The sequence below is a fragment of the Electrophorus electricus genome, chromosome 4 (genome assembly GCF_041902795.1).
Source record: "Electrophorus electricus isolate QZ-2024a chromosome 4, ASM4190279v1, whole genome shotgun sequence".
NCBI lineage: Eukaryota > Metazoa > Chordata > Actinopteri > Gymnotiformes > Gymnotidae > Electrophorus > Electrophorus electricus.
The window spans coordinates 6,764,599-6,782,504 of NC_137500.1; the positions used below are offsets into that span (position 1 = coordinate 6,764,599).

The 17,906-nt window shown below is 38.4% G+C and overlaps 1 protein-coding gene across 2 annotated transcripts; it reads right to left on the minus strand.

Moving 5' to 3' along the window:
• Positions 1–3,669: 3,669 nt before the first annotated feature.
• Positions 3,670–17,886, minus strand: duox (dual oxidase). Of its 2 annotated transcripts, none has more exons than XM_035523513.2 (33): positions 17,700–17,886; positions 17,414–17,491; positions 17,151–17,315; positions 16,277–16,464; positions 15,957–16,158; positions 14,763–14,929; positions 14,414–14,474; positions 13,845–13,941; positions 13,438–13,528; positions 13,196–13,298; positions 12,926–13,098; positions 12,626–12,801; positions 12,307–12,425; positions 11,979–12,119; positions 11,708–11,824; positions 11,411–11,613; positions 11,012–11,197; positions 10,578–10,803; positions 10,353–10,446; positions 9,965–10,140; positions 9,367–9,442; positions 9,184–9,261; positions 8,551–8,729; positions 8,108–8,338; positions 7,596–7,695; positions 7,434–7,483; positions 7,200–7,327; positions 6,936–7,089; positions 6,513–6,745; positions 6,177–6,335; positions 5,842–5,997; positions 5,425–5,553; positions 3,670–5,004 (listed from the first exon to the last, which is right to left on the minus strand). In XM_035523513.2, the coding sequence occupies exons 1-33, from the start codon at positions 17,761–17,763 to the stop codon at positions 4,882–4,884; spliced, it is 4,623 nt and encodes a 1,540-aa protein (XP_035379406.1). In that variant the 5' UTR covers positions 17,764–17,886; the 3' UTR covers positions 3,670–4,881. The 2 variants fall into 2 exon arrangements, with proteins under 2 accessions (XP_035379406.1, XP_081568168.1); XM_081712042.1 differs by having other exon boundaries at positions 10,341–10,446.
• Positions 17,887–17,906: the final 20 nt, after the last annotated feature.

A 17,906-nucleotide genomic window follows, 5' to 3' on the forward strand; every position in this document is an offset into this window, starting at 1 on the left:
AACAAGTCTTAAAGATAGCTCTGTAAAGATGAACAACATACAAACAGTCCATATTCAGTAGACATGCCAGTGGTGAGAATGCAACTCCAGCAGATTTATTTGTAGCAGCCACTAAACTAAACTAAAACTACTAAAATTGAGGGCCAAAGGTGAGCACAGTCATGAGGGCTCTCTGAAACACTGCATTCCGCCCACATCATCATCACAAACCTGAGTGAATGCATGAAATGGCTGGACGAGAGCATCAACACCCCAGATTAGCAGAAAACTCTGTCATTAGCCTTGATTTTAAAAAATGCAAGTGTGTCTGAGTCCCAAATTAAATCTGGAAGGCTATTCCATAACTGAGGGACTTCATATGAAAAGGCTCTTCCACCAGCTGTAATCTTACTAATTATAGGAACCAAGAGAAACCCTGTATTTTAAGAATGCAGTCAGCAAGGTGGGTTATAACATACAATGAGTTCATTCACATAATTGGGCCAGACCATTTAGCACTTTATACATCAACAGGAGTATTTTAAAGTCAGTTCAAAATTTAACTGGAAGCCAGAGCAGATCTGAAAGAACAACACTAATAAGACTTTCTTGCTCTTGTAAGGACTGGCTGCTGCATTCTATACAAGTTTATTTGATATATTTTTAGTGCATCCAATTAGAAGACAATTACAATAATCCAATTTTGATTAAATTAAAGTGTGGATCAGGAAAGTATATGTCTCAGTTTAAATGGAAAAGGGCAGTTTTAGTCGCATTATGTGAGCGCCAAATTATATATTATGTTTTGGTGATGAAGTGTATGTATTGAATTTTTCTTAATAATGTCAATTTAAAAAGGCAAATGATAGATCAGAGTCAATAATAACAGCAGTTTTGTGTGTTACTGAAAAGCCATCAAAATATAGAAGAATATTGGATCATTGACCTCTTGCAGCCTTGAGTCCAAGCAGTACCACCTTAGTCTTATTGCAATTCTAAAGGAGAAAGCTAGTTGTTATCTAGTTGTTTTCCTTTATGCAGTCCTCAATTGTGTTAAGTGTATGGGTATCATCAGAAATTGGCAGATATACATATCTGAGCGTTATGTGCATTACAATGGAAGCTTATGCCATGCTTATGAACAATTATGTCTAATGGTGGCACATTGTGATCTATAGTATCCAACTGCTAAGAGGTGCTAAGGTCTAAGAGGAGCAGGGATAATGGACTGATGCTGTTTTTGAGTGTTTGGGCTAGGTCCCATAGATTCCAGTGAAGAGTAAAGTTAGTACTACATCATATAAAGTCATTTTAGATAATTATTTATTTCCAACTTTGTTACAGCTGTTTGGGGAAGGGACTTTCCTGTCCCAGCATGACTGTACCCCTGTATGTACAAAGGCAGGCCCATAAAAATGGTTTGCCAAATATGGAGTTGAGAACCTGCAGATAACCTTGACCTCAACCTCAATGAATACATTTGGCATCAACTGGAATGTCAATTGCAAGCCGGGCCTTCTTGTCCAACATCAGTGCTGGGCCTCACAAGTACAATTTTGACTCAGTGGGCAAAGATTTCCACAGACAGACTCCAAAATCATCTGAAAAGCCTTCAGATGATTTTACAATCTTAGATTTTGAGACTGTAATGATTGCTCGATTACTGCAGGGTGCAGAACAGGATGCACAGACTTTGTGAAACATTTAATAACATGGAACATAAAAATCAATGGTGGCACTCACTCATAACTCTGCTTGGAGATGGTTTCAGTCCTATCTGGATGGACGGTCCTATCAGGTGACATGGAGAGGATCCACATCCAAACCATGAAGACTCTCCACTGGTGTTCCACAAGGCTCAGTATTGGGCCCCCTTCTCTTCTCTTTGTATATTCATTCTCTTGGTGATGTAATATCTTCTCATGGTTTCTCCTACCACTGCTATGCTGATGACACTCAATTATTTCTTTCTTTTCCACCCTCTGACACGCAGGTCTCCAGACGTATCTCGGCATGCTTGACTGACATCGCATCATGGATGAAAGCCCACCACTTGAAGCTCAACCCCAGTAAAACCGAGCTTCTGTTCATCCCAGGTACTCCCTACCCTTACCATGACCTCACTGTTTCCTTTGAGAACTCCCTGGTATCACCATCCAAAGCTGCCCATAGCCTGGGTGTAACTTTGGACAACCAGTTGTCATTCTCAACTCAAGTTTCTAATCTAACCTGGTCTTGCAGATTCCTCCTTTGTAACATATGAAGGATTCGACTCTTTCTTTTGCAGGAAGCTACCCAGGTGCTTGTGCAGTCACTTGTGATCTTGAAGCTAGACTACTGCAACTCGCTACTTGCTGGCCAAACCTCTACTTGTCCAGAATGCAGCAGCATCAATCTTCCGTAGTTCATACATGTTACTCCACTGCTGCGCTCCCTTCATTGGCTCCCTGTAACTGCACGCATCAAATTTAAAACCTTGATGCTTGCCTACAAAGCCAAAAATGGACCAGCCCCTTCATACATGAGGTCAATGGTCAAAGCCCGATCCGTACCTCAAGTACTTCGAACCTCAAGTATGGCTTGGCTTGAAATACCTTGCTTCAGGTTTCATGGACGACAAGCATTGAGACTATTTTCTGTCCTGGCTCCAAGATGGTGGAATGAACTCCCACGTGCTGTCTGGACAGCAGAGTCCCTTGCAGTCTTCAAATGCAGACTGAAGACCCACCTATTTGCAGAATATTTAAAGGAAAACTGACACTGCTCCAATATTGACTGACTAATTTAGTACTTATTGTAGGGCATTGTTTATGTTGTTTAACAAACTCTAGCACTTATTGTTTATAGCACTTATCATTGTTTAAGATAGACCTTATGTATTTTGCACTTCTAGGTATCAGCATTCATCCCTGTATTCTAGTTCATTGGTATGTTTAATTCTAACCTACTATACTGTACTTGGATATATTCTATGAGTAAATGACAAAGCACTTTTGTAAGTCGCTCTGGATAAGAGCATCTGCTAAATGCCGTAAATGTAATTATAAATGTAAATAACATTAACAGTGTACATCAAAACCCACTTAACGTTAACGATAAAGACTGTAACATTAACACAGGCTAGACACAAATGGATATTGACATTATACTCAGACGCTAAGAAACAATGACCAACAGTGAGGTATGCACTAAGGGGGGTTTAAATAGACTGACAAACAATTAATGATAAACCCTGTACAAGTGCGTGCCATCACGCGGGTCTGGCTACAAACAAGTGAACCCCCCTGGACGTGGCAGTCCGTACCACGTGACTCGTGGGGGGCGAGGCGTTGCATGACAGAGACACTTTCTAATGTCTCAATTTGGGTCATTTATGTAAAAAGAGCATTGTCTTGTTCATGTAGTTGGCAGCAAACTGTTTCTTCTCATCAAATTAGCATTTTTTTCAGAACAGCAAATCTTTTTTTAAATCTCTCTTGTTTTGTCAATAGGAATTAATTAAACACACAGATATTACACAGATATTAAACACAAATAGTTAAATGACAGCAAAGTTCTTAAAAAATGTATGTATGCATTAAAAGAAAATGCAGTTGTCTTTACGGTATACTATCATTTCTGAGGATATCTTATAAGTTTGATTTGAACATGACACTGAAATGTTTTTGATTGATTTTATTGATACTTGATTTGATATAATATTGATGTAATTTGTACTTTAAGGCTTTTTATTTATAGCACATTTTCATAATCAGACGTCACTGAAGGTGCTTCAGCTAGGAGACAGATGAAAAAAAAGAAAAGAAATAATGAATGAAATAAAAAGATAAGAATGATATTACAAAATAACATTAAAAATTAGATTATAAGCTTAATTATAAGGCTATGTTAAAATAAAGTGCAGCATAAACAAAATGCAAGTCTTTGAGCTCAATTGCATGCTCAAGAAAACATAAATGTTATTAAAATGTTACAAATAGCTTCACCTGGGGCACTTTTAAGTCTTTCTGGAAGGTAACTGCATATTACATAACATCTAAATGCTAGGGACTCTACTAACTGACCTGTATCCATTGATCTAAGTGAACTACTGGGTTTATACTCATCAGAAAAAAACAAATTTATTTTGGGCCTAGTACATTGAATAATTTATAGACTAGTAGGGGTGCTATAAAATATAGTCTATAACTAACTGAAAGCTAGTGTAGAGAGTTTAAAAACTGGACTAATATTTTCTGTTCATTGTCCCGGTTAAAACTCTCACGGCAGCATTTTGAATAAGCTTTAGCTGTTGAATGGTCATTTTGGAAAGTCCAGAGACCAGTACAGTCTTGATGGAACATTAAACCCAAATTATATGTGGATATATCATAACTAGTAACTTTTGTAAGCTAGCATGGCATTCTGTAATTTATTATGCAAACCATTTTCGAACACTAAAAATGCTTATATATTACATATTTTCTTATGGGAAGTTATTGAGTTTATTCAGCTAAAGTATTTAAAGAAAGTATTTAAAGTATTTAAAGAAAGAATATCTAGTTGAGAATGTCTCAATAGTAAGATCATTATTATTTTTTGGTAATAATTTCATCATGCAATGTGTATCTACCTTAAATAGCATATTTGTAACAGTAACCTATAATCTATCATGTTCAGCAGTTAAAAGTATTACATTATATATTATATAATATTTTTAACAGCCTTCTCAGCATTGTGCATGAATGAATTCATGGAAAATATCCTTACATATCTTTATTACAAGGGAACAAGATATGGACAGATAATTTTTTAATACTACCAAAAACAAATCACCTTTACACATGTAGGTGTCTCACAATGACACACAAATGTATAGCTAATAAATCCCTTCATTTAATTTTGATAAAATTAACAATCAGACTAGAAGTTTTCAAAATGATGGATGAAGTGTGCTTGATCACGTTTGTTCATCTGCTGGCAGGCTTTCTCCACATTCTTTGTCAGACCAGGAGGACCACAGCTGAACACTCCTATCTTTCGAACCTTAGGAAAATAATTAAATAAAATAGTTATGGGTAAGGGGAAAGTTTATATTAGCAGATGTGGTTTAGTAGAGAACATTATTATTCTAATTAGGTTGTGAAATATTAACATACATTCTTGTCATCAGGATACAGTTAGGTATCTGGAGCTGACATAAACCAATATAAAAGGATAAAAAACCTAAATGAAGTGGGTAAATATTTGAAATGAGAGTATCTAAAACTATTTAGAGTTATAATATGTAACTGATTCATCAGTGTTTATCTGATCTGTTATGAATAACGTTTATCTAATCTGGTGAAGGCGGCTTTCCTACTGAGATATCTTAATGAAGAGAGCTATACTCAGACTGGAAAAGGTTCAGAAAATATACAGAAAATAGTTGACACAGTTGGGTGTGGTGCATGAGACTGGTGAGACCTCAGGATGAACTTCTTGCAGTGAGTTGAAGAAAGCCAAAAACGGTGGGCGACCAAAGTGTGTGACAGAACGCAGACCAGTAAAGAGACTCCTATTCCACACTTTCTGGAAGTGGCGCTCACATACATACTGAGGAGACAGAGAAATCAATACAGCAATAAAGTAGCTGCCTTTCATTTGTTCAGCTACAGTATATAATAATGTGTTAAATTAAGAGCTCAGGTTACTAATTTATTCAAGTTGGTCTCAGTTGTTGTCTTAATTGAGATGAGATAACACAATTAGGACCTCATTTGATTCTCCAACATAACACTCCAGATGGAATATGCCAGATAATCTTAGCTGTGTTAAATGTGTAGCAGCAACTGTCAATATGAGAGGGTTAGTCTGCAGAAGAAAAAGCTCCGACGCCCTTACTAGCATGGTGGTCCGCAGATCAAACTTCTCTGCCAGCTGAGTGATATAGATGTGCACAGACACAAGCTCCCGGGCATCCATCTCTTCAACTTGTCTAATGATATCAGACACCCACTCAAACTGACGCTGGGTCCGTGTGACCCAGATAAAGTATACCTGAACGCATAATAGCAATAACAATAACTACAGTTTTCTAATAATATCAACAGTACATACAATCCTATAGAACATGTTAAATGCTTATTAGATGTTTAGAAATCACATAATTGTGTTTTATTGACTTAAATATATATTTATCATCAAATCTTTAAATGCCCCCCCCCCCTTAATTTTACCTTTTTACACTGCACTTTGAGTTTTACTGAAGACTTGAACACCAGATCCTTCAATATAGAAGCAAATGGAGTTACCCCAATGCCCCCTCCCACTAGAACAGACACCTCAAAGTCTTTCCATTCCTGGTGGCCCTCCCCAAAGGGTCCATCCAGATATATCTGAGGAGATTAAAAAGTTATGAGGAGATTAAAAAGAGTAAGCCAAGCAAAACATGAAGATGGCAGATGACAGAATTGCAGTATTCTAGTGTGAAACACAAATGTCAACTAGATAATAATAAAGGCAGAATAATAATTTTGACTTCACGTAGAGCATGTAAAAGGCTCTGTCATTACTTTAGGATATGCCACCAGCTCGTGCCGTCTGTCTGGGTTGTAGACCTCTCGCAGCCTGCTGGTCCATGGGCCCACAGCACGAATGTGCAGGCTGAGGGTCTCCTCATTGGGTGCTGAGGTCAAAGTGAAAGGGTGGTACTCATCTGTGCCCAGTTCCAGGCAGGCCACCCGTACCCACTGCCCTGAACGGTAGGTAAAGCCTTGGGGTCGTTTAAACTCCAGGTAGGTCACTCCTGCCATGGGAGAAATAGGCTACACTTATGGAAGAGACTGTCATTGTACAGAGCAAGTTACTGATACTGACATCACATCTGCAACTGATGGAGATGACAAATAACAAGCATGTAACTGAAGACTGTGACTTCCAAGATTTACGGAGGAAACAGCAGACTCGGGTACAGAGCCCGGTGCCGCGGTGTGTACCTGAGGGCAGCAGCTCAGCTTTCAACACAGGAATCTCCACCTTTTTCCTGCTGAGGCTGATGAGCTTGTCCAGGAGAAAGAGGAGGGCAGGGGGGATCAGGTAGATGTGGAAACGCGGCTCCTGGAGGAGAGCAAAGCTGCCATGGATCATTGTCTGCATGGAGAAGGCAGAGAAGAGAGAGGAGTGAGGAGAGAGAGTAATTAGCTAATGGTCACACCGCTATTTCTTGCTACCTAGATATTATCTTAGTGCTTCATACTCACCAGAGCATACATGAATACATAGAGGTAATGTGTGATCCAGAACCCTCTGAAACTGAGTCGCCTGAAGTAGTGTGAGGCAAAGACATACATAAAGGCTAAGATGATGAGCAGAATGATCCCTGTGACGCCTTTGAGAGAGAGGAAGAGACACACATAAAACACCCAAAAACCCTGTAAGTACCATTATGTTGTTCTCAGACTCAGAATATTATTGAGACGACATATGCTTCCTACCTGGCACTGTTTGAAAAAACCAGAAGGTCCATTTCTGTGGTAGCTCTGACCTATAAGTGCACATATGCACATGTGATCTGAGATAGGGCTCTTTCTAACAATAAAGGATTAAAGTTATAAGACTGTTATAAGGCTATTTGATCAATGGTATTGACATATTACCCATTATTGGAAAACACTCTGGGAAACAAGCAGGCAAGGATGCTGAGGTCACTGACACAGAAGATGTAAATATTGACCACATGACCCAAACTGTGAACAACTGTAGGTTAAGGAGGCAAAGGTTAGACTAAGGTCAGTATGACCTACAAATCACAAGAAAAAACAGTCCTACACAGTGATTCAGGAATTATTGCACAGCAGATTTATGAACTGTATCCATATTAGTCACAGCAGATAGAAACAATGTGAATCTGAAACCTTGTGCATGAGATCACTTTACAGTTGCAGTGCAAACGAAACTGTTATGTTCCTCTGAAAAAGCATGTTTGCAGCAGCCCCAGTCTCAATGTTTTTATTTTAAAACACTCTGCTTGAACATCTGAATGGACACTCGTATGGTGATTTGCAACAAATCCATACATAAAATGTGACATGAAGGTTAAACCAACAATGGTTTAAGAAGAAAGGGGCAGCTGTCAGCATAACAAGCAGTTCAATCACAATTTTCTGACCTGTGAGGACGAGAGCTGTCATTGCCATGAGACGATGGAGGTCTATGGCAGAGTCAAAGGGAATATATCTGTTGAGCAAGGTCTCCCTGCACATGGTTATCAGGTTGCGACATACTGTGAGCAGCATATAAGGAAACAGGAAGCAGATGGCAGCAGCAGAGCTGCGGGACACTATGATTCCCACTATGGAGGTTTGTGGGATTCCTGATGAACCAGCCTGTAAACCATAAACTACACACAGGGACCAGTGATTTGTGTGGTGTTTTAGCTCAACATCATGTTCTTAAAACCAATTCACTTAGCAATCACAAGTTAATTGTATAATTAGTGCAATACAAATTTAGCTTAGTGTACTCATGCAGAGCACAGTGAAAGTACTTAAATTAGGTAAAGGTAGGCCCAAGGGTGCATAAAGATGAAAATTAAAATATGAAAGAACTCACAATAGGATCTTTCCAGAGCCAGACCAGCAGTGATGCCATAAATGATAACAAGGCACACAATATGGCGACGATAATTTTCTACAAAGCGTTTAAACTGTTGGATCTTCTGTTGCACAGGGCTCCTGATATAATGCTTTCTCTGGGGTTTCACATACACCTTGGGGCTGCAGGGTCCCAACCTGGAAAGGGCAATGAGTATTCTCTCATGTGATTATAAACTTACTACAAGCAAGGCCACATTCCACCATTGTGGCTTTTAGCAATATATGCCTAGTTTAAAACATTATCTAATTCATAGTAAAATTTGGCAGACACCATGTCATCTTATTACATCAAGACCATGAACACACATGGTGTCACATAACAGTAATCTGCAAATAACAGGGATCACTGTAGCTTAAGTCAAGCCTTATGTATGAGAACGTGATAATCATACATGGCATCTGGACATGCAACACATTCAAATGCCACACTGGATAAGATAAGACAACAATACAGCAGTAGAGCTATACCCAACACATTTGGAATCTTTAATAACCCTAATGTCTTTGGTCTTTTGGATGACATTTGCTGGACATATATGCCTTAAATTAGATCATTGCAATCATGCATAAGTCACAAGTTAGACCTTACTTTTTTCTTTGGCGTAGTTCGTGACCATCGTCCCCAGGGCAGCTGTACATAAAGTCTGCATTCCTCTCAAAGGAAGAACTGTAAATGAAAGTGCCACCCCTGATTTATTTTCATAGATTAAAAAATAAGTGGTATTGCAATTAGGCTTTGAGGCAAAGTCACATAGCCTCCTAAAACACTTACCCAGATTTTTTATCTGTGACAATAAAAGAAACACGATGCTGTTGGTTCAGCCTGTTCTTGCTGTGTGACTCCAATCCTGCAGGTATGCGACAAAATCACAGGAGTTAGCATAAATGATATAAATTTATAAATTTAGCATAACCCAGTATTGCAGACATTAAAACTTCTGCTCTTTAGTGCAGCAGGTATAAGCCTAAGTGCCAGGAATGAGATTCCTCAATAGTAAAAAATAATGATGGATTCCCAGCTGACTGTTCACACAGTTGCATGACACAATTGAATGTTTCCAAATGCACTTTGCTAATTAACAATGATGAAATGAGAAATCTCAAGAACTGTGGCAGCACATAAAAGTCACATAACATTTGAAAACGTATTTTGTATGATGGTGAGGAAACATAGTAAAACTGCAATATTTTTTTAAAAAGTGCATTTTTAAAAAAGGGCACAAATGGAGCCTGACATGAAGCAAATGGCTTGGAGACAGCTGATGGCTTTTATGTTTGTAAAAGATATTTATGGCATTATATGCTGTTGTGATAGAGAATGATCGCCACACAGAAAGAATGAATAAAAGACAGATAAGTCGTCATCTCACCTTTGATGGTAAGTTGTGCAAACTGGAGGACATTCTCATAGTCTTGCAGTAAGAGGTGAAAGTCTTCCCATGTGATATTATCTTTATTATCAAAGCCTGCAGCCTGAATCATAGATGCTATAGCATCCTCAGCCTGGCTTTTAGACAAAACATTACCAGAGAGCTCCAAGAGAGATCTGTGTGTCATAAAAGAACCTTTAGAATCAGTTTTTAGATACACATCATCTACATTATCATATTTACGCCAATTCCAAGGACATACTGTTTACACTTTTCACCTAATTCTCACTACCACGACATTCATATATGAATGATATAGCTGATATAGCTGATTCATTGAGTTAATATTTAGTAACACTTAGTGTAAATGACATACATCAGAGCCAACCTGAGTAAAGAACAAAACTCCTGCTTAGACAGGATGCCATTTTCTCTAATGTCATGCATGGAGAATAGGAGCTTGGACTTCTCCTCTGGGGTTCCTAAATTTCAGGCCCACAACATAATTAAGAGACAGAGTTATTATTCAGAAACCAAAGATAATGGATGTGGTATCTAATGACCAAATTATCTTGTTGTCTAATTAAAATCAGTAAAATCTTCATATTTTGACCTTTCATGAAGATGATGACAACATCAAGAAACTCTTGAAATGAGAGGTATCCGTTGCCATCCTTATCTGCCAGAGAAAACATGGACTCCACAAAAAGTGAGTCAGGTCTCAGTCCCAGAGCATGAGCAAATTCAGCTCCTGTGAGCTCACATTGTAGAGCCTCTCTGGTTCTCTTAGAGGACACACAGCTCAGGTCTCCAGCATCATTTTTATCAATATCGAGGATCTGGGGTCAATTAAGAAGTTTAAGATATTGAACAGTCTGACTGCATACCCAATTACCAAACTGTATGGCCATAAATCAAAAAAGCAAAAGGTTAAAGATATTAGCATGTGTTAAGTAGTCTAATGGGCTACTTCAAATGTCATTCCTTAGTAACACAGCACAAAAGAAACTAGATGATTATAGATTATATCAGTTATTCAACTCATACCTTTGCAAATGCATGCCTGAAGAAGGTCTCCACTATCTGAGCTCGCTGTTCCTTGGTCACAGCTTCCTTCAGCAGTTCCCTCTCACTCATCTCTGTCACTGTTAAGCACTGTGTCACTCCTTCCTGGTCAGAGTTCAGGTAACTCACAAATTCTGACCTCTGCACATTGTCCTCAAAAAACAACACCTGAACACACAGGATAGATACTTTAGAGAAACCTGACCTATAGAGAGGAACATTTTAATTTTCATTATTGAAGATAAATGTATGGTATCATACAAAACGAATTTCACAATGATGTTGACCTTCATCTAAGTGCTCTATGACTGCACTATAACAATCTATAACAAACTATAACAATCAGCCTCCCGTTTCAGCATATTAAATATTATTTCCTACCAGATCATACTCTTTAGGAATTTTCAAAAGTAGGGCACGCTTCTGGCGATCATTGGACAGCAGCACTTCCAGGTGGTCCTGGGTGCCCAATTTATGACACCGCATAGGAGATCCATTTTGACCATAAATCTGGAGTCTTTTCTTTTCATCGATCACCAGATTGACCTGACGAGGGAGCCCTGAGTGCCCCTGCCACTCACAGGCTATGCAAATAAAGTACACATGGAGATTATTACCTTCTGTGACACCTCCATTAGTACAGTATCAAACACTGGCAATGTGGATGGTTCAAATGACCTGTGATTCCATTAGCTGGTTCTTTATCTTGGGTAGGGCCTCTGGTTCTTTTCAGGAACCTTCTGTACTTGGCAGCTCGGATGTAGGCCACCATGCAAGCCGCGAGGAAGCTCACTGCTGAAGTTTCGGAATGGAAGAAAATGTCCTTTAAACACTATTTTTGAACATTTGCGTGTGTGTAAAGGTGATACACATCAAAGTTTCAAGTATCAAAAAAAAACAACCCAAAAACATTCTGCTCCTAAATCAATAAATATGCAGTCATACTAACCTATAGGAAATATGGAAAGGCCGATCACTGAAATGCCATAGCCAGCTTTGCTGCTAGTGTCAAAGTAACTGATAGAAGGAGCTTTAGTGCAGGGCTGAAGAACAGAGGATGTGATTGGTTGAGGCTGGGGACAAGGATCCCCTGTTGAAAATAAGCAAGATTCAGGTTAAAATAGCATTTTGTCACTTAAAGATGTCTTTGTAGAGCAACTTTGAGTATGAGAAAAGCACTATATAGATTAAAATTATCATTATTGATATACACATGTGAATCAGCCACATAGAAAGACCAGTGGTAGACTGCATGTAAGTTATGGAATCCATAATACCGTTTAACCAGAAGAACACATTCTCTTGAATATCTCCACTTTCGGCACTTGTGACAGTGAGAAGGATATCATGGTATGTGATGTTCCGGATATCTTGGATCTCCTCTACTGTGAATAAACTATAATAACAGCACCCAAAGCCCATGTATTTTCAGGGAAGAAAGATATTAACAAAGATAAAACAATGATAATGAATGCTTGGATTTTTAAAATGCTTTTCATTAATAAAATGTGATTATATTAAACATTGTAATTCTTTATTAATATTATTTATGTAGATATTATTAAGGAGACATATGATATGTGGACAATGTTTTACCCATTTAGCTTATTTTCAAACCAGAATCGGTCTGCATTTCTGATGCGTTCAAACTGGTCCAGGATAATTGCAGAGGCCACTGGGCCTGGTCCCTGGTCTGATTCCAGCAGACACCCTACAAACAGCTCCAGTCTGGAGATGTCGCCTTCATACAGCTCAGACAACTTCTTAAACAACTGGAGCAAAAACAGCAGTCCCAGAATGGATGCCAGAGAGAAGTAAAATAGAGATTTTTTGTGACTGAATGTCCTGTTCTATAAAGGAATGTACCGCTTTATCTGCTGTATTTACAGACATTACCTTTGGATTGGTCTGGTTAAATTTGGGATTTATGTCTCCCCAGGCCTGGACTGGTGGCAGGTTGAGGGCTTCTCTGACCTGGTTATAGCTTGGCAGCCCAAAGTCTCGCCCTCTCTGAATGGTCAGGGCGACTGCATCAGAACGTGAGAACTGCAATGGGCCATACATGTAGTCTAAACACAGAGGAAAAAAAATGTGTATTTATGACAACATTTTAAAAAGCATATCTATAGGAGAACATTCCAAGAGCAACAAGAAAGCAATAGCAACCTCTTAAATCCTCAACAATGATGTTGTCCTCTCTCTCTGCTATTTGGGAAGCCATGCCCATGATCAGATCATCCACATCCTGGCCAGATTTTAGATTTGTGTTCTAGGGCAAGAAACCAGGTTTAAATCCTTTAAATCCTTCTTGGTCATTCTTTTCCAAATACATGTGGACTTTAATAAAGATTATTGTAACACCCACACAAAGCTATTTATTGAATCAGTACATCAATATCTTGACTCACATTTCTGTTCCAGAAACTATTGCACAAGCGTAATGCTGGGGATGTGCTTCCATCTGAGTTCACAACACTCCTGTAGTGACAAGTCCTATTTCTGAAACAAGTCAAAATCACTCTTGGCTTATATTGCAAATTCCTGTATGCAATAACAGCATTACATAATGAATGACAGCAGTGCAACAAAGTGATAAAAAGCTTTTTGTGTAAACACAAAAAAGGAAGTAAATTTACTGCTTAATATTTCCTCATTACAAATATTAGTTTAGAAATGTTGCAAAGAGCACTAAGAATACCTAAGAAGTCCTAAAATGTTATGTGCATGTTATATGCATATGTGGAACAATGTGGTTTTCACTTTGATAAATAAATAAATGAATCCCGTTTTGATAAGTATGATTATAAGCATTTACCTCATATAGACACCAGGAGGGACTAGAGTCAATCCAAACCTTATAGCTGCAGCCTGGAACTCTGAAGAAATCCCTGGGTCCACATATTTCTGATAGCCTGGGGATGATGTTCAAAAACAGTTCAGAATCCACCACAAATTTTCCAAAAATACTGTATCAGTTGTGATTTGAAAAGAAATGACATGATTAAAAAAAAAAACCAGTTAAAAAAGACAACAGCATATAAAGCACATTATATAGGCTTTTTGTCAAGCATTCGCACATGCCCTATATCTTTTGCAAAGGCACTGCCACTGAAAGTATTTTAATTTGAAATGAAGTAAAAATTAAGTCAAAAATCTGAGACAACGTATAAGACTTTTTCATGTGTTAAACCTGCAGGTAGAATGATCTAGGCAAAACAGCTCAATCAGCAGAAATTAGATACCTGGCTTGTGTTAACCTGCACTGACGTAGACAAAGCCCACTGAGCCCATTAAATAGAGCCTCAAGTGGTATCTCACTAAACCACAGGTAACTAGAGCATGCCAGGTCACTACACACACAAACACACATACACAAACTCTCACCTGGATATGGAGGCACTGAGACTCCTAGGTATGCAGGTAGCCACTCATAGAATGCAATATTCTGACAGATTTAAACAGATTTAAAAATTTGGTGTTTTATATACAGATAAATCACATAAATATATCAAACAGAAAAAAGGACATATAAAGCATAAATAACCGGCATTACTGACTCCTACCTTAGACAATATTTTTTATAACCTGTGAATGGCCTGCAGTTGAAACAAAGGCATCTTAAGCCCTGTGCAGAAATTGCATGAGGCAACTGTCCAGGTGGAGATACTCTACCAAATTGGCACCTCTATCTAGCCTATGTGGTTTTTAAATAACAGAGGACTTTTCTCTCTACCTGGAATGTGGCAATAACCCTCTTCCTGGCATTTTGGAAAAGCTCCTCATCTGACCATGACGGGTGTTCCTTGTACAGACGAGAGGCAAGGTAATTATGGTAGCGAAACCAAATAATCCCCTCAGCGACTGTGAAGATGTTCTCATTGGCCCAGGCATTCCCAAATTCTGTAGTGACAAAACGGCATCAGTACACACTATGAATGGTTAACTACCTCGCTACTGTTTTGTTTATTTTATATGGTTACTGGTCTGTCATCACACCCGTAAGAAAAAAGCTTATTAATTTTTTTTTAAACATTACTGACTTTTTATATACAAATTGAAAGTGTAAACGTCTTTTAACGTATGAAGGACATGATGCTGATTAAGTCAAAATTGCACAAATGCTACGTGTTCCCTTAGGACAGTGAATGTTTACTTCTGCCAGCTGCCTTGGCTTGTCTTTAGCTAATTAGACAGTTTTCAGTGGCCTTGCTTCATTGAGACATACTTTATACCACTTTATACCACAGCCTCTGTGGTTTAAATAACGAATAACATCTGAAAAGAGCAACAACAACATAGTCATTGATGGTAGGATTTAGCAAGGTCAGACAAACATAAAAGACCAGGTGGACCACAGATCCTAGGACATAATGAAGACTGGATCTGTTTTCTTGACTGAATGAGGTCACACCAACCCCAAATTCTACACATTTTGAACACCCTGGGGGCTACTTAATAGCATTTATTCATCCATTTATCTTCCAAACCACAATCCAATTCAGAGTCACAGGGGGCTGGAGCCTTTCCTGGCAACACAGGGCACAAGTCAAGAACCAACTTTGAACAGGGCACCAATAGATTGTAGATATTTAATAGCATTAATACACATAACTTCATACTAATTAATGATAGGCCTCAAAACATCAAAGTTTTGTTTTATTCCAACTACCAACACATCTGGGCTAAGGCACAATGGACTGTAGAGCACTCAATACCTATTTCAAGTATGCAATTTTAGAACTGAACAAAAATATAGACATGTATGGATAAGTGTTAAGACCCTCCATAGCATGAATACTGTCAAATATTTCATAAGAATCCAAAAACACTGCAGCTATTAAAAATGTGATAAACTATAATACATCCTCTGAAGAAAAACAAATTTATTGAGCTAATGTCTGCAGTGGTGGTATGTGCTTTATTTTACCATAGAGCCCCTCTGAGCCCGTCTGTCCAGTGGAGGGGTCTGGCGTGCTCCACATTAAATAGCTGCTGTCACTTTTCTTTGGCATGTCCTGGTCAGAGCCTGAAGACAGCAGCCCTCTTTGGAACATTCTCAGTGCATCACACCAAGAGCTGGAAGACCCATATATTGAACTTCCATCTATCCAAGCTGTCACATGGTTCACCTGTAAAGATTGTAGGTTAAATTTCAGGAAATTTTTATTAGGACACAAACTCTCTGGATACCAGTACAATTTGTTAATAATCCAAATGCAATATACAAAGTAGAATATGTTGTGTTACCTGTGTACGGGGATTGTTTGGACTCTGTCCAGTTTCATGGTCCCACTGTGCACGCTGGAAAGGAAGCAGGACTTGTTCTGTGGAGTTGTTCCCAAATACAGGGTCATTCGGTGAAACTGGGATGTGCATGTACTCTGGAGGGCAACCAGGTCGCCGGGATTCCACAATTTCTAATACTACATGGTAACCTAATGGAAAACAGTATATATGTTAGCAACGTTGTTATAATGAGAGGGCCGATAATATTTTATAAACAAAATCTGTATCATTACAAAAACAACAACAACAACAATAATAATAGTAAATCTGTAAATCTGTGTTACTATATCCACCTTGCATTGTGACCTTGATATTATTAAAACAAGCTCCCCTTTATTAACTTAAGCAGCAAACATACTCAAACCTGGCTGTTCTGTTCACACTGGGTGAACTGTAGGTTAATGGGGACTTTCTACCAGGCTAAAATGTGCTATTTTTCAATCCATCGTAATAGCCTCCCCAGTTAACAATTTTATGTTTCTAGAACGTTCTCCCAATGTTCCTTTCAGGTTATAGAAATTTTTAAAAAATATATTTTTAAATATTTTGTAAACTCTCGTTTTGTCCAGTTTTCCCATTTTCTGTTTGTTTGGTTGTTGTTGTTTTTTTTCTTGTTCTTTCTTTGTTTTGTTTCAACTTGTTTTTCTTGGTTATCGGAACTTTCTATACAGAAAACGTTTCAGATCGTGACGTCAAATGTTCAGAGAGTATTCGCATTCTAAAACAAATCAGAACGGTACAGTTCTAACGTTAAACGTTAACGATTGGTAATATTGTGGGTGTCGTAAAACAACAGTTTAAGTATATATTTTTAAAGAGTTAAAGTGGCACTCACCAAAAAACGAGGAAAGAACTGTTTGGTTCCGATACGACAAGAAGCCTGACTTGCCGCTCATGGCGACGTTACTGATTCGACGAGGATTCGGGAGCTGCGGTTCCTGAAGAGGCTGATAAGCTCCATCTGAATATCGTGCCGGTAGAACGCGCACGAGCGGCGCACCTGTGCAGGCGTAATTAATGCGTTTGAGGTTAATTTATCTCATTCGGTGCATGACTATATTTGAACTGCAATAGAATTGTCCTTGTACAACAAGTTACCCGTGGTCCCACGACGATGATAGGCTAGGTTATTATACCAGCCGTCATATCTTTGAACTTCAAAAGTAATGCCGGAGTCTGTGTCAAAAAAGATAGAACATCCTATATTTCACGTAAAGAGTGTTATCGTAATGTTCATTATTTTATCTTCATACTGTTTACATCTATATATATATATATATATATATATATATATATATATATATATATATATATATATATATATATATATATATATTTATTTTTTTTTAGGTTTTTTACATTGCTGTGTGGGACGTATGCTTACATGTTGTGCAGGACGTAAGAGACAGCACAATTACAGTCCAGAACGCGCTTCTGCGTAAAATCATTCTTGAGAGAAACGCAACCACTTCAGCAGCCAAGTTATATAGCTAAAGAACACTTGAGTCACATACAAAAGCCACCTACCGTGGCCACTGAAAAAAAACACGAACTGTATAGTCACAGGGGTTCACTTCACGTGTGCAACCGT

Bases quoted from the DNA above. Each gene is read 5' to 3' on its own strand.
- duox (XM_081712042.1), bottom strand. From the start codon at position 17,763: ATGATTTTACGCAGAAGCGCGTTCTGGACTGTAATTGTGCTGTCTCTT. The intron at 10,447-10,577 runs GTCAAAATATGA...CCTGAAATTTAG, and splicing joins TGTCATCATCTTCATGAAAG to GAACCCCAGAGGAGAAGTCC. The intron at 8,339-8,550 runs GTGAGTTCTTTC...CCCTGTGTGTAG, and splicing joins GGCTCTGGAAAGATCCTATT to TTTATGGTTTACAGGCTGGT.